General features: G+C 40.9%; 1 protein-coding gene across 2 annotated transcripts in view; it reads left to right on the top strand.

Moving 5' to 3' along the window:
• The window catches only part of glt1d1 (glycosyltransferase 1 domain containing 1), an 84,911-nt gene extending 58,229 nt beyond the window's left edge, over nucleotides 1-26,682 (top strand). For both annotated transcript variants that reach the window (XM_080208356.1, XM_080208355.1), the window contains exon 12: nucleotides 24,146-26,682. In XM_080208356.1, the coding sequence (XP_080064482.1) occupies nucleotides 24,146-24,292 (147 nt within the window). In that variant the 3' untranslated portion in view covers nucleotides 24,293-26,682. The remainder of the gene's footprint in view (nucleotides 1-24,145) is intronic.
• The last annotated feature ends 200 nt before the right edge of the window (nucleotides 26,683-26,882 follow it).

Raw genomic sequence — 26,882 nt, 5'->3', positions numbered from 1 at the left:
GAACGGGGCATTTCATGCCTCAGGCAATCTTTGTCTGAAAGACAAATTTGGTTCTGGTGAAGTTAATATCAAAACCTTTTGAATGGTTCTTTGTGATCTTAAATTCCTTTTAATGAAGATGGTTACTTTTTATTAGCCCTCATGTCAGTGCAAAGGGTTATTGAACGATAAATTTTAGTAACGGACAAACCTTATCTTGTTTGGCATGTGGATATGGCAGTTGTTAGCATCTTCCTTTTTGCCCCATACTGCAACGAAGCTTCTACATCCGGAAATGGAAGTATCGAATTTTGAACGATCGTCTCCCATTTCTCCATTTCACAGAAGTGACATTGAGTTAACACACTGTTTTATGTACTCGTGAAGCTGCTGCTATCAGTGCTATTTTCTAATCCAACTGGATATTTTTGAGTAAATGTTTCCTTGGTAAGATGAGAATGACTTCTTTTGACATCATGATAACATTTGACCCATTTTGGCACCTAAGGGCACAAGTAAAATTGAAGCATTTTTATATTGAATTAATTAAGTGCTTGTAAATGTGACAGCCAGTTTGTGCGTAGCAGTGTTTCACACATAAGTGATTAGGTGGCAAACCAGTTAAGCTGTTTGTGGTAGATTCATTGGAGAGAATTCTTACTCTTCTCTGAACAGCGTTGTGAGATTTTTAACAGCCAGCTGAATCAGCAGAGCAGGTGGTTGGACCTCAGATCTGCTGTTGTATCTGAAAAGGCACATCTTCGACATTTCTGCAAGAGTGTCCACTTTTGGAGAAGTTTAAATTCTCATTTGAGCACAAAATCTAGGCTAACAAATGTACAGTTGTATCTTCCAAGTTCAGGAAAAGGGATCAGGTGATACTAGGCTAGGGGAGGGGCAGTGGTTAATTAAAACATAAGAAATTGACAGTAGTGTTAACATAAATAATCATCCTGGGCCAAACTTGAATCCAGGACATAGAAATGTATAATGCACAAGGAGGCCATTGAAAAGAGCTATCCGATTAGTCCCAGAGGTGTAGGAGTAGTGTCTTACCCCGCTGTATCTAATTCCTAACTAAAATTTAAGTGGAATCAATTTGGTCTTCCATTTTGACCTATGTTTGTGTGGTGCTTGTTATATTTGTGAAAGATACGTAAAGGTCAAGTTGCTTTTACTTCTGTCGTGAAGAAAATGAGACATTGGAGTCTTGATAATTACATTTTTCACATCCTTGAAAAGGGATTCTTAGAGATGTTCTTGTGGATGGATAAAGATACTTAAGCAAATACAGAAATCAAGTCCATATATCAGGGCAGGAAGGAACAGAGTAAAATGCTGACAGATGTCAGAAAGTATTTCTTTATATGGAAAATGATCACCAACAGGATCAGTTGTCAGAAGGAATGACTGAGGTCAGAACTTATTTAAGAAATAACTAGACACTAAGAAGAAGACAAAAGAATTGACAATATTCAAGGAGGGTTGATACTCTGGAGGATAAGATCAAATGGGTGGAACGCCTTTATCATACAAGCTTCCCTGGTACAATTAATAATTGAATCTTTTGTCAAGTGTATTTTGTGATCAGAATTGCTTGTCATGCAGAGGTTCATATCTTTTTCCTGGAAGATCTTGAAGCAAAGATCAGACCGATCTTCTGTAAACTCTGACAGAGGGATGTGCTGGGCAGTTAGCAAGTGACTGCAAGGGCTGTTATTCCAGTTTACCTTGGTTTTCAAAGAACAACCCAGCACGGGAAACAGGCCCTTCGGCCCAACAAGCCCGCGCCACCGCATCACCCTACACCTATTCTACCCTGCGTATCTACAAATAGAACCCCTGACTTAGCCAGATTCAGGGGAGAATAGTGTCAATTTGGTAAAACCAGTCAGCCTAAGAGCACATCTTTGGGGTGTGGGAGGAAACCGGAGCGCCCGGAGGAAACCCACGCATCCACAGGGAGAATGCACAAACTCCCACAGACACAGGCCCAAATCCATGTATCTGCACAGCTAGCAGTGCTAGTCACTGAGCTGTTGCGGCGCCCGTCTACCGGTCCAGGATCAAGCACACACACCAACACGAAGTACTAGGCCACTCCCGGAACCTCCAAGAGCAGCCCACGCACGACCCACCGTGTGCATGCCCCTCGTTTGACAACGAGGTGGACCTCCACCTGCGGAATAAAAGACAAAAACGTTAATCACAAGCCTGCCTTTCCGGTGTCTCCCGAGGTTCTAACCCTTATTTAATAACCCCTACCATAACCCTCCATCCTTGTTTCACTCATGTGCCTATCTAACTGAACCTTAAACGAGTCCAACGTTCCCGCCTCCACCACCCTACTCGGTAGCGCGTTCCATACCCCCACAACTCTCTGCGTAAAGAACCTTCCTCTCATATCCAAATTATACCTCTCCCCCCTCACCCTTAAATCATGTCCTCTTGTATTTGTAACCAATCTAGGGAGCAGTCTCTCATTATTGACTCTGTCTATTCCCTTCAGTATCTTATATACCTCTATCATGTCCCCCCTCAATCTCCGTCTTTCCAAGGAGAACAGTCCCAGTTTCTCCAACCTTTCCTCGTAACCCAGCCCCTCCATGCCAGGCAATTCATGTTGAATTGTGTGAAACTATCCAATAAAAATTACTAAGTTCACATTTGCTGAGGAATATTTTTATTTCCCCATCTTACTATTATACAAAATCATTGAAACATAGGATGGTTCCAGCATCAAAGAAGACTATTCAGCCTATGCCAGCCATTTGCAATAGTAGTTTATGTGGGTCCATTCCACTGCCCTTTCTGTGTAGCCCCACAAGTATAAGTGGCACAGTGGTTAGTATTGCTGCTTCATAGCGCTAGAGACCCAGGTTCAATTCCGGCCTTGGGGAACTGCATGGAGTTTGCACGTTCTCTCCGTGTCTGCGTGGGTTTCCTCCCATAGTCCAAAGATTAAATAGATTAGGGTGGATGAGGGATGAGGCTAGGTAAGATGGGCTAAATGGCCTCCCTGCACTGTAGGGATTCTATGATTCTAGATGCTTATCCAATTCCCTTTTGAAAGCCACAACTGAATCTGCCTCCAGCAAGCGCTCATGCAGTGCATTCAGAGTGTAATTTTTTTTTTCCTCACGTCGCCTTTAATTCTTTTGTCAAACACTATAAAGCTGTATCCTCTGGTTCTTGACCCTTCCGTCAACCTACTCGTCTTGACCTCACAAGTCTTTGAACATTGCTATCAAGTATCCCCTCAAACCTTTCTTTTCCAAGGAGATCAACTCCAGCTTTTCCAATCTATCCACATAATTCAAGTCCCTCGTCCCTGGAACCATCTCAGATATCTTTTGTGCATAGTTTCCAGAGCCTTTACAATTTTCCCAAGGTGTGTGCCAGAATTGGACACCACAAAAAGTTGCAGTCTTACATTTTAGAGGTTAAATTAGACACTCAGTCATTGTTTATTGAAAATTTTTCACAACTTGAACTGATACAGTACAAAGAATAAATGTTACAAAGAATAGTGCAATCCATTGTCTGGTTCAGATAACTAATCTAATCTGTTTTGCTGTGACTTCAGTTGAATCCCTGATCCCAGGTTTTTCCAGATTGAAAGTTCCTGGTTTCAATTATTTTATACCTGTAGTCTTTGCAAATGCTGGTACATTATTGCATAGAGATAGTGGGAACTATAAGTAATTCTGATTTTAAATAGGAATACAGGAGTTTAACTGAACTAAATGCTATAGACAAAAATGCTCAGTTTTGTTTTTCATATTTACAAATTGTGGTCATTATAACAAGTGAATAAGATCAAATAATGATCTTATAATGTGAAATCTGGATTAACAGACAGTCCTTGAATTTCCACAGGGATTCTCCCACTTTCCTGCCTTAACCGCAGTAGCGGAATCTCTGGAGAAAGGCTGGATCAGGTCATTTTCAGTTTTTTATGCAGATTTTATGAGGGTTCCCCCAATCTCCCATTAAATTAATGATGGGAATTAGAAGAACATACTATGGAATCACCTATCCCCATCCAGTTTGTATTTTCTAGTCCAGGAATTTTGCGTACTGTAACAAAAATACTCTCGGTCAGTCGGGGGAGCCCATTTTTGCTTCTGCACTGCTAGCTCAGATCAATTCATTATTTGCCCAACTGCAAATTATGACTATTCTGTTAAAATGCAGTGAATATAAAATATTATTTTAATTGTGTTTGACCCATTTCGCTTTCTTCCATTAAATCTTTTTTGTTCTTTCATGAGATGTTGGCATCACTGGCAAGGCAAGAATTTGTTGCTCACCCCTAATTGCCCTTGAGAAGGTGGTGGTGAGCTGCCCTCTTGAAAGACTGCAGTGTAGGTACTCCCACAGTGCTGCATTAAACTTGTGAAATTTCTATTAAAGTAATTGGCAAAAGAAACAAGAAAGTGTTCTGAGAAAAAGCTTTTCCATGCAGCAGGTGATTAGGCCTGAGAGTGTAGTGCTGGCAGGATATATCAAGGCATGCAAAAGGAATTAGATCTTTTAATTCATTTCATGGGATGTGGGCGTTGCTGGCTGGGCCAGCATTTATTACCCATCCCTAACTGCCCTCCATTTCAGAGGGCATTTGAGAGTCAACCACATGACTGTGGGTCTGGAGTCACAAGTAGACCAGACCAGATGAAGGTGGCAGATTTCCTTCCCTATAGGATACTAGTGAATCAGATGGGCTTTTACGATAATCGACAATAGTTTCATGATCATCATTAGACTTTAGACTTTTTAATTCCTGTCTTCTATTGAATTCAAATTTCACCATCTGCCGTAGTGGGATTTGAACCCCAGTCCCCAGACCTTGCACTGGGTCTGTGGGTTACTAATCCAGTGAAAATTCAAATAACAGTGGCATAGTGATAAAAGAAGACTGTGCAGTGTTATGGGAGGGAAGGCAGGAGAATGGCACTTGGTGAATTGCCCATTCAGAGAGCCATGCAGGCGTGATGGGTCAAATGGCCTACTTCTGCACTGTACAATTTTCTGATTCTATTAGCAAGGAAGGAATGGCAATGTAGTTCCAAGTCAGGATTTTTGTGATTTGGAAGGGATGTTGCATGTTGTGATGTTCCAATGCATCCATTTCCCTCATCCTTCCTTGCGGTAGAGGTCACGGGTTTGGAAGGTACTGTTGAAGGATCCTGGGTGAATTGCTACAGTGGATCACAGTAGCTGCCAGTGTGCATCAATTGTGAAGGAGGTTAAATGTTTAAGTTGGTAATTGAGGTGCCATTCAAGTGGGCTGCTTTGTGCCAGATGGTGTCTAGTTTCTTGAGGGTTGTTGGAGCCACACTCATCTAGGTAAAGGGAGAGTATTCCATCACACTCCTGACTTATGACTTATGGATGATGGATAGGCTTTGGGGAGTCGTGAGGTGAGTTACTCACAGTTGAATTCCCAGCCTCTAACCTGCTCTTACAGTCACGGTATATTTTTAAATATATAAATGTATATATGGTCCAGTTCAGCTTCTTTCCAATGCTAACCTCCAAGTTACTGATAATGAAGGTTTCAGCAATTGTAATGCCATTGAATATCAAGAGAGATGGTTCAATTCACTTTTGGCGAGGTGGTCATTATCTGGCACGTGTGTGGCACAAATGTAACTTGCCACTTACCAGCCAGGCATGAACGTTGTCCTGGCCTTGCTGCTTTGTTCAGGTCTTGCTGTACTTGGACATGGACTTGCTTCATTATCTGAGAAGTTGCAAATGGAATTGAACATTGTGCAGTTATAAATGGACATTCTCACTGCTGACCTTATGAAACACCTGAAGATGGTTGGGCATAGGACACTAATCTGAATTACTCCTGTAGTGATATCCTGGGATTGAAATGGCCTCCATCTTCCTTTGTGCTAGGTATGACTCCAACCAGTGGAGAGTTTTCCCCTGATTTCCATTGACTTCAATTTTGCGAGGGCTCTTTGCCACAGTTAGTCAAAGGCAGTCACTTTCATCTCCCCTCTTGAGTTCAGCTCTTTCTTCCATGTTTGGACCAAGCAATGAGCTGAGGAGTCAAGTGACCTGGTAGAACCCAAACTGAGCATCATTGAGCAGGTTATTGCTGTGTAAGTGCCTCTCGGTAGCACCCTGAACAGCACCTGCCATCATTTGCTGATGATCAAGAAGAGGCTGTTTGGGTGGTATTTGGCCATTTTGGATTTATCTTGTTTTTGGTGGATAGGACATATCTGAACAATTTTCCACATTGTCGGTTAGGTAGGAGTGTTGTAGCTGTGTTGGAACAGCTCGACTTGAGGTATGGCTAGTTCTCGAGCACAAGTCTTCAGTACCTGTCAGGGTCCATAGCCTTTACTGTGTGCAAAGCCTTCCACCGTTTTCTGATGTCACATGAAGTGAGTCAAATTGACCAAGGACTAGCATCTGTGATGCTGGGCTCTTCAGGAAGAAGCCAAAATGGCTCATCCATTTGGCACCTCTAGCTGATTTTATTGTTAATGCTTCAGCCATGTCTTTTGCACTGATGTGTTGGGCCCCTGCACCATTGAGGATGGGGATGTTTGTGGAGTACCTTCCTTCAGTTAGTTGTTTAATTGTTTGGTACATTCATGACAGGATTTGATAGCATTGTGCAGAGCTTCGCTTTAATCTGGTTGGGACTCACGTAGCTGTCCATCAAGTGAAATATTATTTATGGACAATATTTTAAATTACAAGAGTGGGGTTTTTAATGAATCAGCAAATTATTTTTCTAATCACTGCTTTGAGTAATCTTTCTTTACATTGGCCTACACTTTTAAAACTTTAATTAACAGTGATAACCCAGAAAATGATTTGTTGTGAATTAAACATCTGATATTTCTTATGTAGAAAATACTGACAAATTTTGTGTCCTTCACGTTCTAGCAAATCGAGTTATGAGGTTATGAATTTCAGGACTGTCATTTTAAGAGGAATAATGCTAATAATCTTTGAAATAAAAGATTAAAATTGGAGCTCAGCAGCATTCTAGTGTTTAATAGGTCTGAGAAATTGAAGATTCATACCTTCATCAAGATTTATGCAATGGCAAGAACATAAGGATGTATGATCTTATTTCTGTTATCAGCAGCTTACATTTTTATCAGCTGACATCATAATGATATTAGAAGCATGACTTGGAATGTAGGGGAGTCTAAAACTAGAGAGCCAAGGTTTAAGGTGAGAGAGGAGAGATACAGAAGGGTTCAGAGGGACAATTTTTTCAGAGGGTGTTGAGTGTCTGGAACAAGCTCCAGAGGTAGTAGCAGAGGTGGGTGCAATTTTGTCTCTTAAAAAACATTTTTACAATTACATAGATAAAGGTGGCTATAGAGGGATATGGGCCAAACGCGAGCAATTGGGACTGACTCAGTGGTTAAAAAAGGGGGTGGCATGGACCAGTTAGGCCGAAGGGCCTGTTTCCATGCTGTAAACCTCCCTGACTCTAAATGCTGAAGTTTGGGTAGCTGTCAGGATGGCAAAGTACCCACATTTGTCATTGCTGTGTGGATTAGTTAGGAAATATAGTCTTTCATCACTTTTGTGCATCAAATGGTCACAGGTCATAGAAACTATGAATTAGCTGCAGATCAGAAATACCAATAGGATGTTTTGTTCCATACTTTGGGAGACCTTAAAGATTTTTATGTATGAGATTCCTAATTAATGTTGAATTATTGGTGCCGTTGGGCAATACAGTTGTGCCCTAGGATGTGCCAAACCTAGCAAAACAAATTAATATAACACAGTGTTACAGTAATATGTGAATCTTAATTATTCCTCTGTGGAATATAGAAAATAATATATTGTACTAGCTTCTGTAAAAATCTAACATAAGGGACATTTACAGTCCAGTTTTTACACTGAGGTTTAGCCCAGGATACGTCACTATTTATTACTTTGTGTGCATTTGTTGTACCTATGTTGATGTTAACTTCTTTATTCACTATTAATGGACATGCTTGGTAGTTTGTAAATAAAAATACTGAATCCTACAGAGGAAATCCGAAACTAGGCACCACCACAATGACATCCAGCCAAACAGCCACAAGGCATTATTCAGTGAAAAGCAAAAATAAGAATGTGAGGACGGATTGGAAATATTTATTGTTCTCGCTGGAGCTATATTTGAAAGATTGTGGAGGAGAGATTATCATGAGATATGGAAGAGAGTTGGCAGAAGACCAGGAAGAGAACTTGGAGATAATGGCGTTACTGCAAAATACCGCAGAGGCTGAATATTTGAAATAAAAACAGAAAATGCTGTGAACACTCGGCAGGTCAGGCAGCATTTCTGGAGAATGGAACAGAATTAATATTTCAGGTTGATGACCTCTTTCTAACAACCTGTACATGCTATGAGCACAGTACACTGGTGACTGTAGGTGCAGAGATTGAGCCCATTGGCAGCAGCTTTGATCTGTTCTGTTCTGTCTGATATCAAAATGATAATGTCACTGTGCCTGTCTGGCCGAGGGGGTACCTGTTCCATCGCACTCCTTGATCTTGCAGATTATACAGATGGTTTGAGTGGTCAGCGAATGAATCAATTACCGTAAAGTATCCAGTTTCTCCCCTGTTGTTATAGCCATGGCAATGATTTGTTTAGTACAGTTAAGCTTGTATTCAACGGTGATAATGAAATATGGGTATTGTTGGGGTACTTAGCAGTGATAGTGCTGTTGAGGAAGATTTCTTTCATTGATATGGGAATTTGCTGGAATATATGCAGTACAAATGTTTCTTGTCCCTTGCCAACCCGAGCCTGGACAAAGTTCGAGTCCTGTTAACCAGCGGTGTTCCGAAGGGATCAATTTGCTGGGATATATGTGGCACGACTGTCTTTTGTCCTTGTCCAAGCTTGGGTTGGCACTGTTCATGCCCTGTTAACTAGTGATGTTCCACAGGGATTGGTGTTGGGACCTCCATTGTTCATAATATATACATATAAATGACTTGGGAGAAAATGCATCTGGTCTGATTAGCAAGTTTGCAGATGATACTAAGATTGCTAGAATTATGGATAGTGATGAAGATTGTCAGAGAATACAGCAGGATGTAGATAGGCTGAAAAATTGGGCAGAGAAGTGGCAGATCGAATTTAATCTGGACAAGTGCAAGGTGATGGATTTTGGTAGATCCAATTCAGGTGGGAGCTATAAAGTAAATGACAGAACCATCAGGAGCATAGACGCACAGAGAAATCTGGGAGTACAGGTCCATAGATCCTTAAAAGTGGCAGCATAGGTGGAAAAGATGGTGAAGAAAGCGTATGGCATGCTTTCCTTCATTGGCTGGGGCATCGAGTATAAAAATTAGCAAATTATGTTGTCCAATTCTGGTTGCCGCACTACCAGAAGGGCGTGGAGACTTTGGAGAGACTGCAGAAAAGGTTTACCAGGATGTTGCCTGGTATGGAGGGTATTAACTATGAGGAAAAATTGAATAAACTGGAATTGTTCTCCCTGGAGGCTGAGGGGCTACCTGATAAAAAGTTTATAAAATTATGAGGGGCATAAGGTGAACAGTTGGAAGCTTTTTCCCAGGGCAGGTGACAATTATAAGGGGTTATACGCTCAGGGTAAGAGGGGAAGGTTCAGTAGAGATGTGCGGGGAAAGATTTTTACACAGAAGGTGGTGGGGGCCTGGAATGCACTGCCAAGTGAGGTGCTTGAGGCAGACACGTTAGCGACATTTAAGTCTTATCTGGATAGACGCATGAACAGGCAGGGAATAGAGGTATACAGGCGATTGGTTTAGATAGGACAAAGTGATTGGCACAGGCTTGGAGGGCCAAAGGGCCTGTTCCTGTGCTCTGGTGTTTTTCGGTGTAAACTGTTGTGGGCTGCTTCATTAGGATTTGTGACTGAAGCTGAACATTGTGGAGCCAAATCGCAAACAGTTCCACAACTGTCATGAACAGAGGGAAGGCCATTGGAAAAGCAACTAAAGATGAATGAGACTGGAGACACCCCTGAGGAAATCCTGCAGTTGTGTGATTATTACAAGTATTAAAAGCATCCAGCCACTGAAGGATTTTCCCCTGGACCCTCATTTTGCTGGAGCCATTTTATGCCGTACTCATTTGAAACCAGCCTTGATATTGGAGGCACACAATTGTACTTCCTTCTCTGGTATTTAGCTGTTGGTTCCATGTTTGAATTGTGTGTAGTAAGATTTGGAACTGACTGGCTTTGATACAACCCAAACAGTTAGTAGGTTATTGGTGAATAGGATTTGTGTGATGGCACTGCCAAGGAATCCATCTGTCACTTTGTGACTGGCTAATCAAACAGTACTTAGTTTGCATTTGTCCTATTAAATGATAGGTGATGGCTGAGTGATCTTCCACAATGATCCTGGCATATGTACTTTAGGCCAATGACTAGCTCTTGTTACAAGGGTCTTTGCAAGACTGGGGATATTATCAGGGCCCTTTGCCGTGTTCAGCCGCTTCATGGAGTGAACCTTATTTTCTGAACACTGGCATCTATAATGGTCGCGACCTCAGAAGAATTTTGGCTGAAGACAGCTACAGAAACTAGATTCCAGCATGATTGAGGATGAAGATTTTCATGACATCTATTGGTTGCTTAGTTTATCGGTGCGATTTTATATCTCGATATGTTGGGCCGACAGAGCTTTCCTGTGATCCCATTGGCTGCATATTGTTTTATTATTAGAGTTTTATTAAAATAGCTGCAGAAACTTGAAAAGTCCTCAGCATCTTTTAATCCCAGTTTTTCAAATAATGTTATCATTGAACCCTATAGTGCAGGAAGAGGCCATTTGGCTCTCGAGACTGCACCAACCACAATCCCACCCAAGCCTTATTCCCCGTAACACCATGTATTTACCCCAGCTAGTTCCCCTGACGCTAAGGGACTGTTACTAGAGAGGTGGTGCTCGACAGACTGGAGGGGCTGATTGTGGACAAGTCCCCAGGACCGGATGGAATGCATCCGAGGGTTCTGAAAGAAATGGCGGAGGTTATAGTGGATGCCTTGGTGGTTATTTTCCAGACGTCGCTGGATTCCGGGGAAGTGCCGGAAGATTGGAAAACGGCTAATGTTACGCCGTTGTTTAAGAAGGGTGCCAGGCAAAAGGCGGGGAATTATAGGCCGGTTAGTTTAACGTCTGTGGTAGGTAAAATGTTAGAATCCGTCATTAAGGAGGAAATTGCGAGGCATCTTGAAGGGAATTGCTTGATAGGGCAGACGCAACACGGTTTCATTAAAGGGAAGTCGTGTCTGACAAATTTACTGGAGTTCTATGAGGATGTGTCTAGGGCAGTGGATAGAGGAGAGCCGGTGGATGTGGTCTTTCTGGATTTTCAGAAGGTGTTTGACAAGGTACCTCACAAGAGGTTATTGCAGAAGGTCAGGGGACATGGAGTTGGGGGTAGGGTGTTAGCGTGGATAGAGGATTGGTTGTCAAATAGGAGGCAGAGAGTGGGGGTCAATGGGTGCTATTCGGATTGGCGGTTGGTGACTAGTGGGGTGCCCCAGGGGTCGGTGCTGGGGCCTCAGCTATTTACCATTTATATAGATGATCTGGAGGAGGGAACCGAGTGCAGGGTGTCGAAATTTGCTGATGACACCAAGATTGGGGGAAAGGCAAATTGTGCGGAGGGTGTGGAGAGTCTGCAGAAGGATCTAGATAGGCTGGGCGAATGGGCCAGGAAATGGCAAATGGAATTTAATGTTGGCAAGTGTGAGGTGGTCCACTTTGGTAGGAAGAATGGTAGGAAGGACTATTACTTACGTGGCGAAAAACTGCAGCAGGCGACGGTGCAGAGGGACCTCGGGGTCCTTGTGCATGAGTCGCAAAAACCCAGCTTGCAGGTGCAGCAGGTGGTCAGGAAGGCGAATGGGATTCTGGCCTTCATAGCGAGGGGGATTGAATATAAAAGTAGGGAGGTCTTGCTGCAGCTGTATAGGGCATTGGTGAGGCCGCAGCTGGAGTACTGTGTGCAGTTTTGGGCGCCGCACCTGCGCAAGGATATTTTGGCCCTGGAGGGAGTGCAGAGGAGGTTTACTAGGCTGATACCGGAGTTGAGGGGATTGAGCTATGAGGAGAGGCTGAATAAACTGGGCTTGTACTCATTAGAGTTTAGAAGAATGAGGGGAGATCTCATTGAGACGTATAAGATGATGAATGGGATGGATAGGATAGAGGTGGAGAGACTCTTCCCGCTCAAAAAAGACAGTAGGACTAGGGGGCACAGCCTCAAGATAAAGGGGAGGCGGTTTAGAACGGAGTTGAGGAGGAACTTCTTCACTCAAAGGGTGGTGAATCTCTGGAATTCTCTGCCCGTTGAAGTGGTGGAGGCTGCCTCGCTAAATATTTTTAAGAAGCGGGTTGATGGGTTTTTGATAAGAGAGGGGATTAAGGGTTATGGGGAGAGGGTGGGAAAGTGGAACTGAGCCACGACAGATCAGCCATGATCTTATTGAATGGCGGGGCAGGCTCGAAGGGCTAGATGGCCTACTCCTGCTCCTATTTCTTATGTTCTTATGTTCTTATAATTTAGCATGGCCAATCCACCTAACCCACACATCTTTGGACTGTGGGAAGAAACTGGAGTGTGGAAACCTACGGGGAGAATGTGCACAGACAGTGAGCCAAGACAGGAATCGAACCCAGATCCCTGGCGCTGTGAGGCAGCAGTTCTAACTTACTGTGAATTTTCTACTCCTGTCTTTATCCTGGAGAGTTTCTGGAAGAAGATATGAAATTTTAGTCAGCAAATCATTCCCTCCCTGATAAATTGTTTGGTAGCATTTGCGTAATTGACATTTTTGAAATTCTTTTTACTGGAGCAGTAATTTATGTTCATCATGGAAAAACTTTTTTTTTTAATTTCTTTATGGGACGTGGCCATTGCTGACACATTTTGAATGAATGTGGCTATGTTCGCTGCAGGATTGAATGGAAAACAATACACAATATGGAGAGTTAGCTGTCCAACTCGGACTCACTGTAAAGCTGCAAAACGTCATATGCAAGAAGAAGAAGTTGCTGATACTTATTGGCCATCCCTAACTGCCCTTCAGAAGATGGCGGCGAGCTGCCTCTTGATCCACTGAGATCTGTGACATACAAAGCAGCCAGCTTGTGAAAAATTATTGAAGGAGGACATGTAATTATGCTTCTAATTAAGTATTAAAAATTTAACTTCAGAATATTGAAATTCTGATAAAATTAAAAATTTAGTTATCTTAAATATCTTTTCATGATAATGACCTGAAGTCACATTTAAATGTCTACAGTTTAGTATGATGGACACTTAGCACAGCATTGCTCGTTTGTATCACAGAATAATTGACAATGCTATCTTTTCGTTCTCGGGGTGTGAGTGATTCTGGCAAGATGATATTTATTGCCTATCCCCAAGGTGCCCAGTGAAAGTAACAGGAGACTTTCTCCTGAGTTGCTGTTTTCTTCATGGTACTGATTCCTCTTCAGATGTATTCAATAGAGACATGAATCTGCAATTAGAATAAGGTAATTGGGTTGCTTGTCCCAGATTTTAGGATTGACTGGCTGGGAGAGTAGATTTCACATGGTCCAGGAAACCTGACAGCTAAACTTGAATGGAGGCTGCAGAAGCTAAGTGTATACCAGTATTATTTTTAGGCATGGCAAGCAGGATTGGTTCTCCCTCAGAGTGTGATCAGTAAATCTACTGCAGCACGCTGGCACAGTGCTTGGGACCCAGCTTTGATTCTGACCTCGGGTGACTGTGTTCAGTTTGCACATTCTCCCCGTGTCTGTGTGGTTTCCTCCCACAGTCCAGAGATGTGCAGGTTAGATGGATTGGCCATGCTAAGTTGTCCCTTAGTGGCCAAAGATATGGAGGTGGACGGATTAGCAGTGTAAATCTGAGGGGTAACGGGATAAAGGTGGAGGTGTGGGATAGATGGCGCAGACTGAATGGGCCGAATGACGACCTCCTGCACTGTAGGAATTCTATGATTCAATCTATTCTATGATCTGCCTATCCCAGCCTGCTCCTACGATCATAATTTGATATCCTATCCCCACCCCGCTATTCAATTATTTTTTTCCCTCTTGCCCCACCAGCTTTCTCTCCTCTCCAGCCTGTGGCCGCAAACAGCAGGCCTTCCCTTGTAGCAACTCGCCTCTCAAGTTGGCCGACTGCCTGGTACAAAATGAAAGACAGTTCAGATACGATCTTGTGTCAAAATCGGCAAAGCCCCCACCCTATCCTGATTTTTCCCAAATACTCTCACTCCTTTCCTGACAACCATGAAATATCATGGGCATGATTAATGGCTGCCATTTTCAGAGGTGAACTCTTTTGCTACTTTTCAGCAACACCTCAAAACCGCAACCGGTTGCCGGACGTTTTTTCAGTCAGTTGGTCCCTGAAATTTAAATGTATACTTGGCTGTATTGTGTAGGCACATCTGTTCACCATGCCAACATGAGCATAGACCTGAAACTGGTGGCTCAAAATCGCGTAAAGGTTGAATCAATATTACCACACTGTAACTCGTAAAAGCACCAAATCTCCAATCGCTTTTTATCATTGCTGAAATAGGCATGGGGTAAAAATGGGAACACAGAAGAATCATTTGCTGCATAGTTATTGGAGATGAGATCATAATGTGAAAAGAATAATAGGAATGTTTGCATTCCATCACTGAGATTACTGCTCTTACAGTTATTAGTATGGATCACAGTAATATTAATCTGTGTACTAGGGTATGTTAGTTTAGAATTTTGCATTAAAATGCAATAAAACTACAACAGCACTGCCTGTTTCCCAGTTAGATTCAATTTCGGTGATTAATCTCACAGCGATCTGGCATTTCAGTCAGTGAATAGATGTCGCAATGTCCCTCAACCCTGGTGGAAAGATGGAAGATGCAATACCTAGTTTTCAGCGTGAATCATTAGCTTATTTTACAGCAGCCAGTGTCACAAAGGAGTTGATCTGCAGTTGCTGGTAAAGTGCTAAATTTAATGGCAGCATCTGTTTAATTTTACCCAGTGTATATCATATAACTAGCTTTGATGCATTAAATGAAATAAAATTAAGAAACCCTAATTGATTGATGGGTTGTTATCAGCAGAGACAGATGGGGCACAGTAATGCCTGCGTAGAGCAACACAAAGACAAAACAGATAAACTTGCGTTTCATCTTAATTGTGCGAATCAGGCTTGTGGAGAAGGGAAATTGAATCTTCTGCCCACTAACTGTCACCGGGTAATAAAAGGAATAACCAGTATGTTACGAGCTGTAAAATCTTCCGTGGCTAACGATTACACTGATTGCCTCTTAGCAAAAACTGTGGGACTCTGTCAATTCATATTTGACTGTTGTCGGTGCAGTTAGTTCTGTCTTCATGCTGGGACCACATATTTGAAAACTACAAATGTGTATTTTCCATTTTAATGGATGTTTCACATAATGTTGTTGTATAGAATCTTTCCTAATGTAAAAAACTTTCAATCTCATGCCATGTATGATTCCGATAACTAGTTAAAGATCTCAGATTTTTGAGAACTTTCCACGTATTCACAGTTAAGTAGCTACTACACAAAAGCAGCCAAGGCCACTAGAAAGGCAGATTTTCTTGTAGTTCCCAGGCAACTTTCTTTTTAAATAAAGTACAGGGAGTCATTTTGTGACAGGTTGAAAAATTGGTGCTGCGCTAATAAGACATGCCTGGTAGCACATCTAGTTTTAGCATGCTATTTTAGTCCTAATTGCTGATAACCATATTTTGAACTTGGCTTGAGGTGCTGAAAAAGACACCTGCAGGCTTAGCAGTCAAATGCTCTTCAGAAGCAATTTTTTTTTTTACAGCACTAGATGTGGGCTCCATGCACGCCTTTCCACCAGAAGCATGGAGTGAGCTGGCTGGCATGGTGGCAAGTTGCAAGCTGGCTCAGGAAATTGCACAAAAGTCCTGGCACTGGAGGTCCTCATAGATGAGGGATATGTCCGAGAGCACCCAATGTACATCAAAGGTCCTTTTCAAACATTCAGCAGCACGTGAACACTACAACGTGATATATCTTTAAATAGCAATTCTAATCCTCAGCAACAGTTTGTTTACTCCTGAACAGCTGGTTATTGTTAGTAGAGGACATTGGTGGCTGTCACATGGCCCAAAATGCAGTGTGGCCTTGTTACTTTGTCCACTTGTCCCTCTCTCCTGCAATAGTTGGTGCTGTGCTTCCTGACCTCATGGAATAGAATCCCTACAGTGCAGAAGGAGGGTATTCGAATACCCTCCTTCTGCACTGTAGGGATTCTATTGAGTTTGCACCAACAATAATCTCACCCAGGTCCTATCCCTGTAATCCCATGTATTTAGCCAAATAATTCCCCCTGATAATAAGGGACAATTTAACACGGCCAATCAACCTCACCTGCACAGCTTTGGACTGTGGGAGGAATGATGTGGGTATGCTGGTGTTGGACTGGCGTAAACACAGTAAAAAGTCTGACAACACCAGGTTTTAGTCCAACCGATTTATTTGATAATACTCACAAGCTTTCGAGGTTTCCCTCTTCGTCAGGTGAAAGATGGAAACCTCGAAAGCTTGTGAGTATTATCAAATAAATCGGTTGGACTAAAACCTGGTGTTGTCAGACTTTTTACTGTGGGAGGAAACCAGAGCACCTGGAGGAAACCCATACAGACACGGGGAAAACATGCAAACTCCACCCAAGCCCAGAATTGAATCTGGGTCGCTGGTGCTGTGAAGCAGCAGTGCTAACACTGTGCCACCCTTCATCTTGCTCTCCCATTTCTTATGCAAACCTCGTGCTGCCTTTCTCCTAGTGACTTCTATAAGGTGTCTAATAAGATAAAATAGCACAGCACTTCTTTTCTTAGGTGAAGTCCTTAGAGAATTCCCAGAATAAATGTATTGAAGTCTTGACAAACTTCCTTCCAAGAGCATCCTGGTGTATTTCAAAGGGCCTTTTCAAACATTCAGCAGCATGTGAACACTACAAAGTGATACATCTTTAAGTAGCAATTCTAATCCTCAGCAACAGTTTGTTTACTCAACAGCTGGTTATTGTTAGTAGAGGACATTGGGCCATGCGACAGGCACCAAAATGCAGTGTAGCCTTGTTAATGAGGACTGTCAGGCAATTTAAGTGGCAATCATCTCCTTGATCCTCCTGGCATGCTTCATTCCTTTATCAAAATGGCCTCTTGCCCCATAAACACCAGCTAAATCAATTTCCCCTCAAAACTCCCATCTTTGCCACCCAGGAGGTTTGTTAGCACCGCAAGAAGTTGGCAGAAATCACTCCCAATTTAAAACAAGCACATATACTATCATTCTTGTAACAATTCCGAAGTGGATCTTTGGGGTAAATTTTTAATGCTGAATCTTGGAATACATCAGATTTTTTTTTAATGTCGATAAGAGGACTTTGTTAGAATGCAAGTAAAATAATCGCTACTCCTTAATGCAAATTATGTGCACATTATAAATCTTAATGTCCATGTTCGGCATTTGAATGGAAGATGTTAGTGTTTAAAAGTGAGGCAAATTGTGTTCGTGATCAAACTAATGGGCACCACTAATGAGCATCTTTCGTTGAATCCCTACATTACAGCAGGAGGCCATTCAGCCCACACCAATGACAATTCCACCCAGGCCCTATTCCTGTAACCCCACGTATTTACCCTGTTAATCCCCTGACACTAAGTGGCAATTCAGAATGGCCACTCAACCTAACCTGCACATCTTTGGAGTGTGGGAGGAAACCCATGTAGATACAGGGAGAATGTGCAAACTCCACACAGACAGTGACCTGAGACTGGAAATCCTTTCTGAGCGACTTCAATGCATATATATCCCCCTTTTAAACAAGGGGAACAAAAATGTAGGCAGTACTCCGTATGACATCTGATCAATGCCCTGTACAGTTGAAACAAAACTTCCCTACTTTTATATTTGATTCTACTTGCAGTAAAGGCCAAAATCCATTTGCATTCCTAATTACTTAATATACCCTCATGCTAACTTTGTGATTCACATACAGAGACACACACATTCCTCTGTACCAGAGCATTCACCATTTAAATAATATCCTGCTTTTCTATTCTTCCCTCAACTGACTTAGCCTACCTATATCTCTTTGTAGGCCCTTTGTATCTTCCTCACAATTTGCTTTCCTACCCATCTTAATTAATACCTTCATGAAAATATTGTATGGATTTTAAATAACTGTATTTTAAGGACAATTGGTAGTTCTGCCAAGGGGTTACAACTGAAATGTTCTGGTGACAAGTCTATGTTAAAAATACAAGTTCCTTATACTTACATGGCTAGGGAAGAGTCAGTGATGAGGGTAGCTGATGAGGCAATGCCTGATGCAATTTTTCAAAGTTATCTCAGCCTCTTGGCTAAGATGAAACATCAAATCAAGCCCAAGGTGGGAGTGCAATGCCTCATCATGTCAGCTTGGATTTTGTTTGCCCCTCACCTGGTGACCATGAATAGGATTGAATTTGGGGGTTTTTTTGGATGGAATAAAAAATTAAAACTCAATCAGGGCTGGCTTCATAGTGAATTGAAGCTTGTATTTAAGAAGTGGGGTTCTTCCCGGTGGGGAAGGCATCTGGATAGGGAGATGATACAGAACGGAGAGTAAAAAACTAGCTTCTGCTGAGCTATTATATCACAATCCAACTTGTGAATCCGGAATATCTTCTGCCTAATTTGGTAATTGGATATATATATAATACGTATATATATGCAACTATAAAATTTGACAGACCAGTTGTGCATTTCCAGTGTTTTCTCTTTCTTTGTTTTAAATTTTCTGCATGTGTACCTTTTTAAGATGTCTTTATTGAATCTTTGTGTGATGGACAGGCCTGTTGTACTTTAAATGATAACACTTTTCATAAAAAAGAACAGCTCTTTATTCCCTAGTGGTGTACAGTCAGAGGGAATTAATTTTCTCAGAATATTTGTTTCTGTCCATCAGACCTTTAGAGGAATAGTTTTATTGACACACTAGCATTGTCAAGCAGTGAGGATAATGTGTTTCAGTGTTAAGATCTAAGCTCTTTCCAGTGGTACTGCATGATCTTTTTCAAAATATATCTGGATACATTATTTCTGTTTGCCCGGATTGCACCAAGGCGGTGTTGGTAAACGGTTTATGAGATGCAAGCATTACAGACTAATCCAGCGTTTATTGCCCATCCCTAATTACCTTTGAACTTAGTGGCTTGCTAGACCATTGCAGGGGGCATTTAAGAGTCTACCACATTGCTGTCAGGGGGTGTAGGCCAAACCAGGTAAGGATGGCAGATTTCCTTCACTAAAGGACATAGCGAACCAGGTGGGTTTTTATGGCAACCAATAGTGGTATCATGATCATCGTTAGACTTTTAATTCCGTATTTTTATTGAATTCCAGTTCCACCATCCGACATGGTGGGATTCAAACCTGGGTCCCTAAAGGATTAGTAAGTCGGTGACAATACCACTACACCACTGCCTCCCTCAATAGATTAGGTCTTCCCCTCTACAAGACCAGGCGAAAGCTTGGTATGATACAGGTCTGCTTTGGAACCCAAAGTTTTCATTCCGCAACTGCGGGAAATGAAAAGCTGTAGTGAGAGTGACACAATGTGGGCCCATGACATTGGTAGGATAAAGCCTGATTGCTGTGCACCAGATATGAAATATAGCGACAGTAACAAAATAGCACTGCATTTGTTGGGAGTACCAGACCTGTGCTGCTGGGATTACGAGACCTTCAGGATTAGCCTGGAGTCACCAGGAATTGAAAGTCAAATGCAGTGCTATTTTATTCAAGCATCATCCAATTGGGTAATGAGTCTTTTCGAAAGCAGTGCGTCACAAAGCGTGGATGTGTTGGCCAGCCAGTGGCTAGAGTGGGAGAGCAAGTCGTGATGAAACCCCCAGGGATTTGTTTAATCCCTGTTCTGACGAAGGATCATCTAGACTCAATGTTGGCTCTATTCCCTCCCCAAAGATGGTGTCAGACCTACTGAGATTTTCCAGCATTTTCTGCTTTTGTGTGACGTTTAATCACAGTTGACAACCCTATGTGTTACTTAGGAGTTGAATGCTTTCATAGAAAGAAAATGGGTTTTCAGGCTTTTACATTAGAAATGTGAGCAAACATTCAGTACTTGCATGAAGGTAGTAAAACCCTAGGCGAAGTATTGATTTACCATGTGGATAGAGTTCAGTCTGCAATATTTTAAAGGTGGCAACATATTGAAAGATTGAGATGATTGTTGCAAACCACATAAGCTAAACTTCAGGGTGTGCAATTCTTTACATATTTACAAACCTGAAACCCCCTTTTTCTTTTCTTTGCTGAGTGTATTGTTAGTGGAAATCATCCAAAATTAAATATGACAGAGGATGAGATGGAATATTATAGTGATGTACATGAGAAGGTTATTATAGAGTGCTGGGATTATTGCGCTGGTGTGGAGGAGATTTGACAGAGGTTTTGAAAGTTGTGACGAGCATAGAGAAAGCCTCTTCTGCCTGGAATGTTAGGAACAGTAGATCTTCAATGTAGAATTATCAAAAAAGCAAGTGTTGTTTGAGGCAGGGAGGAAATCCTTTAAGTAGGATTATTGAATGATGGAATGTTTTGTCATGGCCAATAGTTAAGGCAGAACCATTATATTTTATGAGGAAAAAAAGTAGATAAATATTTAAAGCAATGAAAGATACAGTGGTGTAGAGAGATAATGGGGCAGTGCGATTTATTTTGGATTTGTCCAGCATAGAGTTGGTGCAAATACAATGAACCAATTGGCCCTCTTTAGTACTTACAAACTACTTTGACTATTTTTCACAAAAATACCTTGCGCTTACAAACCAGAAAAGTGTTGATATTTATAAACTCTACGATTTCTCTTACCACTTCCATGTATATTCTTACAGCTGTTTGCTGGTTAATTGTATTCCATATACCGATATTAAAACAATGATATTTATTTTGGCTAATAAACATTTAAGATAAATTTGATGGTATGTGTTTTTTTGTGTGTAGCTTTTTGTTGAATATTAAAACCCTTGGTTTACAGTCTTCATTTCTGCTGCAGGAGATTATCTTAAAAACATAGAAGGTAGGAACAGGAGGAGGCCATTCAGCCCTTCAAGCCTGCTCTGCCATTCATCACGATCATGTCCAACTCAATAATCTAATCCTGCTTTCTCCCCATAATCCTTAATCCCATTTGCCCCAAGTGCTATATCCATCTGCCTCTTGAATACATTCAATGTTTTGGGATCAACTACTTCCTGAAGCTCACCACTCTTTGGGTGAAAAAATATCTCCTCACCTCCATCCTAAATGGTCTACCCTGTATCCTCAGACTGTGACCCCTGGCTCTGGACTACCCCACCATCGGGAACATCCTCCCTGTATCTACCCTGCCTAGACCTGTTAGAATTTTATAAGTGTCTATGAGGCTTGTCATAGACACTTCGCATATACACTTGCCCTGTAAGCTTTGTGTCACCAAAATGTTGGAAAATCACCAAAGTACTGGAAATGTAATTAAGGGATTTGTTGTCAAATACAGTTCAAACCCAAATTTAATTTTGGTTAACATCTTTTTTGGATTTCATGAACAAACATTATATAACCATGCCATCTAGTGACAATAGTATAGTCTTAGCAATTCTTTATCGGACAGCAATTGCAAACTGATTAAACTATGATCATTTGTAAATCCAGGTATATAACTTATGATTTTTATGTTTAAAAGGTTGCCCGGAATCTTTTTGAACACTTTGTGAAATGCCTGTTGGACTTTTTAAAATTTACTTAATGCTTTTCCCTGGAGCCCTGTTGTATTTGTTGGTTTGGTATAATTAATGGATTTTGGAGGAAACATGTTTAAGTCTGGAAGCTTCTGGTTTTACTAAGTTTGTGTAACCAGCAAACTAGCTATTCCTCTTTTCATCAAATAGCCACTATTATTGAATAAAATTTCTTGCAATGTTGCAAATAACTCTAGCATTCGGTTAGTTGATAATTTTTTTTTTAGAAGAAATGATATTGCCCCAATATCCTATTAACAATGCAATGGGAGACCCGCTGGAAATGTATCAAAAGTCTTAACTACACCACTTGGTTCCTCCGAATGATGTATCACATTTTCCATAACATTATCATATCCTGTAACACATTCGCCATCACATTGCAAATAACACAATTCTTCCCCGTTTATATCCCTAAGGACATATTCTTCCCCCCTTTTTGCCTCATGTGCATGCTGCCCCTTAAAAATTTTATAACGTAAAACATTCTAGGTTAGGAAATATTGATAAATATACAAGTGGAGAAATCTATTGGTGCGCAATAAAAAGGGCAGCTTCAAAGCCACATATTGATTGTTTAAATATTCTCTGAGGAGCAATGGTGCAGTTACTGGTATGTTTCTAATAGGCTGCGGACTGTTATGAAAACTACTAAAATATTGAAGCGTCTTTTAATCTTCGGTGTAATAAAAACAGGAAAACCTTGGGCAATTGAATATAATGTTTTGAAAGAAAGATGATCCAAGTAATTATTACAATCCTTTCAACATGAATGAATGGAATTGAGTTAATGAAAACAACCTGTGTTCAATAATATTCACTTTTAGCAATAACATATGGGAGCTCCATTCAATTTGATTAGACACCCACATACTTGTTTTCTCAATAAGATGTGCTTATTTTTCTTGTGATCATTCCAACGTCGTAGGCAATTAGAGAAGATCTTTTGCAATTTAAAGTAGCAAATGCTTGTTACAGAGTAAAAGCTATGTTGGTCCGTGTTATTGAAAAACACTTGGATATGAAAGACGCCCTGTATCAGTTAAACAAACAAAATTGCAAATGAGGAGGAAAAACAAAAGGCTGAAGATACACAGCAGCTCATCAGCATCTGTAAGGAGAAAAGACTGTTTATAATATCTGGGTTGTGTATCTTGATGAAGCGTACACTCTGGAAAGGTTACAATCTGTTTTTGCCTCCCTTTGTATTGTCAATATATTCCGTTGTTAATACTCTATAGAAGCAGTATTTTAATTAGCGTGCCCATAAGTATCGGCTATAATTTCTATGTGCTTTCAGTTTTGTGTACACTGAATTCAGTGCTACAAGGGGTACATTCGATCCCTTGTAGGTTGCTCTCAATAGCACTTCAAAGCGTGCTATTGTATTACAACATGCAGCATTGAATCGCCTGCACATATGTCACTTCAAAAAGAAAAAAATTTAAAAGGAAATCCCAGCAGAGAAACTATTCTATTATGTTAAATAGAAACAGTGAGTAATGTAATTACTATGAATATTCCTCAATTCTCAGAATTACAAACTCAGCTGACTTTCCTTGGCTACTTTGATGGTTTTTGTTTACAAGAATCATACATCTTCCCTCACGGTCACAGTTTTCTTTCTCAAAGATGCACTCTCTTTTTACCATATCTATAGAATGGTACAGCTGGTGGGTGACGGAAGGGGTGTGGGGAATGTCGTTTACAGGTGGGGCTAAGGGTTATAAGTTATATAATTTTAGTCCATTTTCATAGCAAGGAAATGATGAGTAGCAGCCCAGATCAACAATCTTTAATAAAACTTTGGGGCGGCATGGTTAGCACTGCTGCCTCACAGCAGCAAGGACCCGGGTTCAATTCCTGGCTTGTGTCACTGTCCGTGTGGAGTCTGCACATTCTCCCTGAGTCTGCGTGGGTTTCCACTAGGGGCTCCGGTTTCCTCCCACAGCCGAAAGATGTGCGGGTTAGGTTAATTGGCCATGCTAAATTAATCCTAGTGTCAGTGGGACTAGCTAGGCTAAATGCATGGGGTTATGTGGATAGGGCCTGGGTGGGATTGTGGTTGGGGCAGATTTGATGGGCGGAATAGCCTCTTTCTGCGCTGTAGAGTTTCTACGATTCTCTGAAGTCAGTCAAGCGTGGACCAAGAATGTTTTTGAATGGCATGAGATTTGCTTCACCACTCGTGTTTAATTTCTCTGAGGAACCTTTGTTACCATGTATGTTTCCATAGAGATCGATTGTGAATTACATTATGAGAGTGAATTTCTGATTCCCACTATATTTATTTCCTTTTCAGGAATTTGTTGCACTCTCAAAAAGACTGATCAGTGACACTGGTTTGAAGGAAAGCATCGTGACTAAAGCCAAAGAATATGTAGACAAACACCATTCCTGGAGCACAGAAAGGGAGACCTATCAGAGACTTACCGCAGACCTGTTTTGAATGGCAGCAGCCAAGTTTGGCAATTGGCACAATTGTTTAGAAAAGGCAATTTTTGTTATGGAACTGTATTTTTTTGAATGAATATTATGGGGATTATGAGAGTGACTGAAGAGAACATTGAAATCATTTCCTGTACCTTAATTGTTGATCAGGTAGTATTTTACAGCAATAGATAATTTATTTCTAGTGACCGGATCTTGATTGAGATTTAGCTTGCATAACTTATTGGTGTTAATCTTCACCCTCTACAATGCATTTTTTTTTGGTTTGTTTCCCTGACCTCTGAACTCCATGTCACTGGAATATTGATACATGCAGCACACATCGAGGAAGTCCCATCCTGCTGCCCCTTTTTTTTATAATATCTGATATTTCCCCTGAGATCTGCCACGGTTACTTAAGTTAGCAAACACATCCGCATTTCTTTTCTGAAAGTTGATGTTAATGGTTACCTAGCGGCAGCCGGACACTTCTTCAACAAAACAAATGGGACGGGAGAAGAGAAACACCTTGTTTTTAAATTCAGTTGTTAATCATTTCAGCACAGTGTTAATGAACATATGCATGCTCTCACCGTGATAGCACAGTATGAGATCCTGCATCACGGCTGATGAGATTAAGATTAAAGCAGGGTGTTAATTTACTGAGCTGCTGAGTAATATTTGCGCTGCTAATCATGGTGGTGCATTATTTGTCAGCAGTCTCCTGGTAATGAAATTTATCTTAAAGTCTTTATTTACTTTCAATAAATCTCATTCTATTTTGTGCTTATGGACATGGGTTTAACAATGGTACCAAAAGCTACTGTGACATTTAGAAATAGCAATGGGACATGAGTAAATGCTGCAAATAACAGGCCAATTAGCACTTTTAAAGAGGAAGAGTTGGGTTTGAAGAGACATTTTACCCGAAATACTAACTTGTGTTTTTCTTTGACAGTCATTGACTGAAGTGTATTTCTAGACATTTAATTTTTGGTGCAGATTTAGTGTTTGCAAATGCTTGGTGACCCAAATGTTCACTGGAGGACTTCTCTATTCTGGACCTGTGGATCTTCTAATCCTCCCCTGACATGCATCTCCCTTTGAGGAAAACGTCCCACCATCTTGTCATCCTCCTGTTTTCTTAACAGCTTGCACTTATCTACACGATTGCGGTTTCCTTATTTCCTCATAATTCAGTAATATGCTGCTACTGTAGACGTTAATCAAAGTGAGAAGACTTTCATTCAATCGAGACATCTGACTTCCCACATGTCAGTACTACTAAAGAAAACAAAAAGTATCCCCATAGCCGTTTCTGAGAGTGACTGCCTGATCTCTTTTAAATCAACAGCAAGTGCTCAAAAATAATTTAAACACATTATGAAATGTAACCCACTTAACTGGTCTTCAGTTATCCAGCTGAAGATTTGCAGTAGATGTATTCCTCAACATTTGACATGTCGATGTTCAAGAGTTAACGTTGCATTACCGCATCTCAGTACCTCTAAGCTCCAGCCCAAATCTGGCCACAGAAATCTGGAACTACAATTGCTGTCTTGCAAAGTTAATTTCGGGACATTGGGCATCTAGAAGTATGTCTTATTGCTGGCTCCAAGTCTGAATTTAATTCTAAGACCACTTTCCACATAAACCCTGGGAGACCAGTATTGGTTCAAGCAATTGGAACCCAAATTAAGTGGAATCATGTGTGCTGATGGCCTTCATGGCATAGGATACACTTCAATTCACCTCTTATCAGGAGCATTTTTTTCAAGCTTTTGTCTTAATGTTGACTTTCAATCTCAAGAGAACTACAATGAGTTTCCCAGTAATTTGTTTATAATACCACTAGCTCAAAAATGCCACTCTGCATGATGGAATTTGGATGTTAGCACTTGATGTTTGCACCATTTTTAATACAATTAATAAATTGCAGGTTACTGAATTAATCATCTGATGTAACATCCATAAGTACCCTTAATATTTTAAAATATGCAAATATTTCTATAAAATTTTGTACTGGTAGAATAGGTCACCTGGTACTTTATTCTTGGTGTGCCTTGGTTGAAGAAATCAATAATCCAGCCTATAAATCTCACTAACATGATAAGCTGAGATCCTCTGATACACATGTTACCAGCCATCCTGGACAGTGTCATGTTAAGCAAAGTAGCATGAGATACTATAATATTGCCATTGGCTAATGATGAGTTCAAGAGGGAAGTACAGATGTAACGCACACTGAACAGGATGGTTTTCACACACGGTTTGCACTTGGTTTTCAATAGAGGACAAAGTAATGTGCTTTATTTTTATATTAGAGTTGTGATTTAAAGCTATGTATTTAAATGTTTTGAAATGAAAGTTGTGGGTGTATTATTCAATAAAAAATGATTTTAGACTTGATTGTGTTATTCGGGAATAGTTTATTGGTCACTACTAAGGCATGAAAGTGGCCAGTTTCCCTTTATATGAACAAGAACTCTTAGTCAATGACCTCCTTTGTGTTGTACCATTCAATGATTCTGTAATTGAAATTCGTACAAGACATCCCAGTCAATGGTCTGCTGTTTGGACAAATTCAAAACTTGCCATTTATTCCCAGA

This window comes from Carcharhinus amblyrhynchos, chromosome 20 (assembly GCF_965287045.1).
Source record: "Carcharhinus amblyrhynchos chromosome 20, sCarAmb.v2.hapA, whole genome shotgun sequence".
Taxonomy (NCBI): Eukaryota; Metazoa; Chordata; class Chondrichthyes; order Carcharhiniformes; family Carcharhinidae; genus Carcharhinus; species Carcharhinus amblyrhynchos.
Note: the sequence above shows the minus strand (reverse complement) of the source record. Positions and strands in the feature narration are given on the sequence as shown.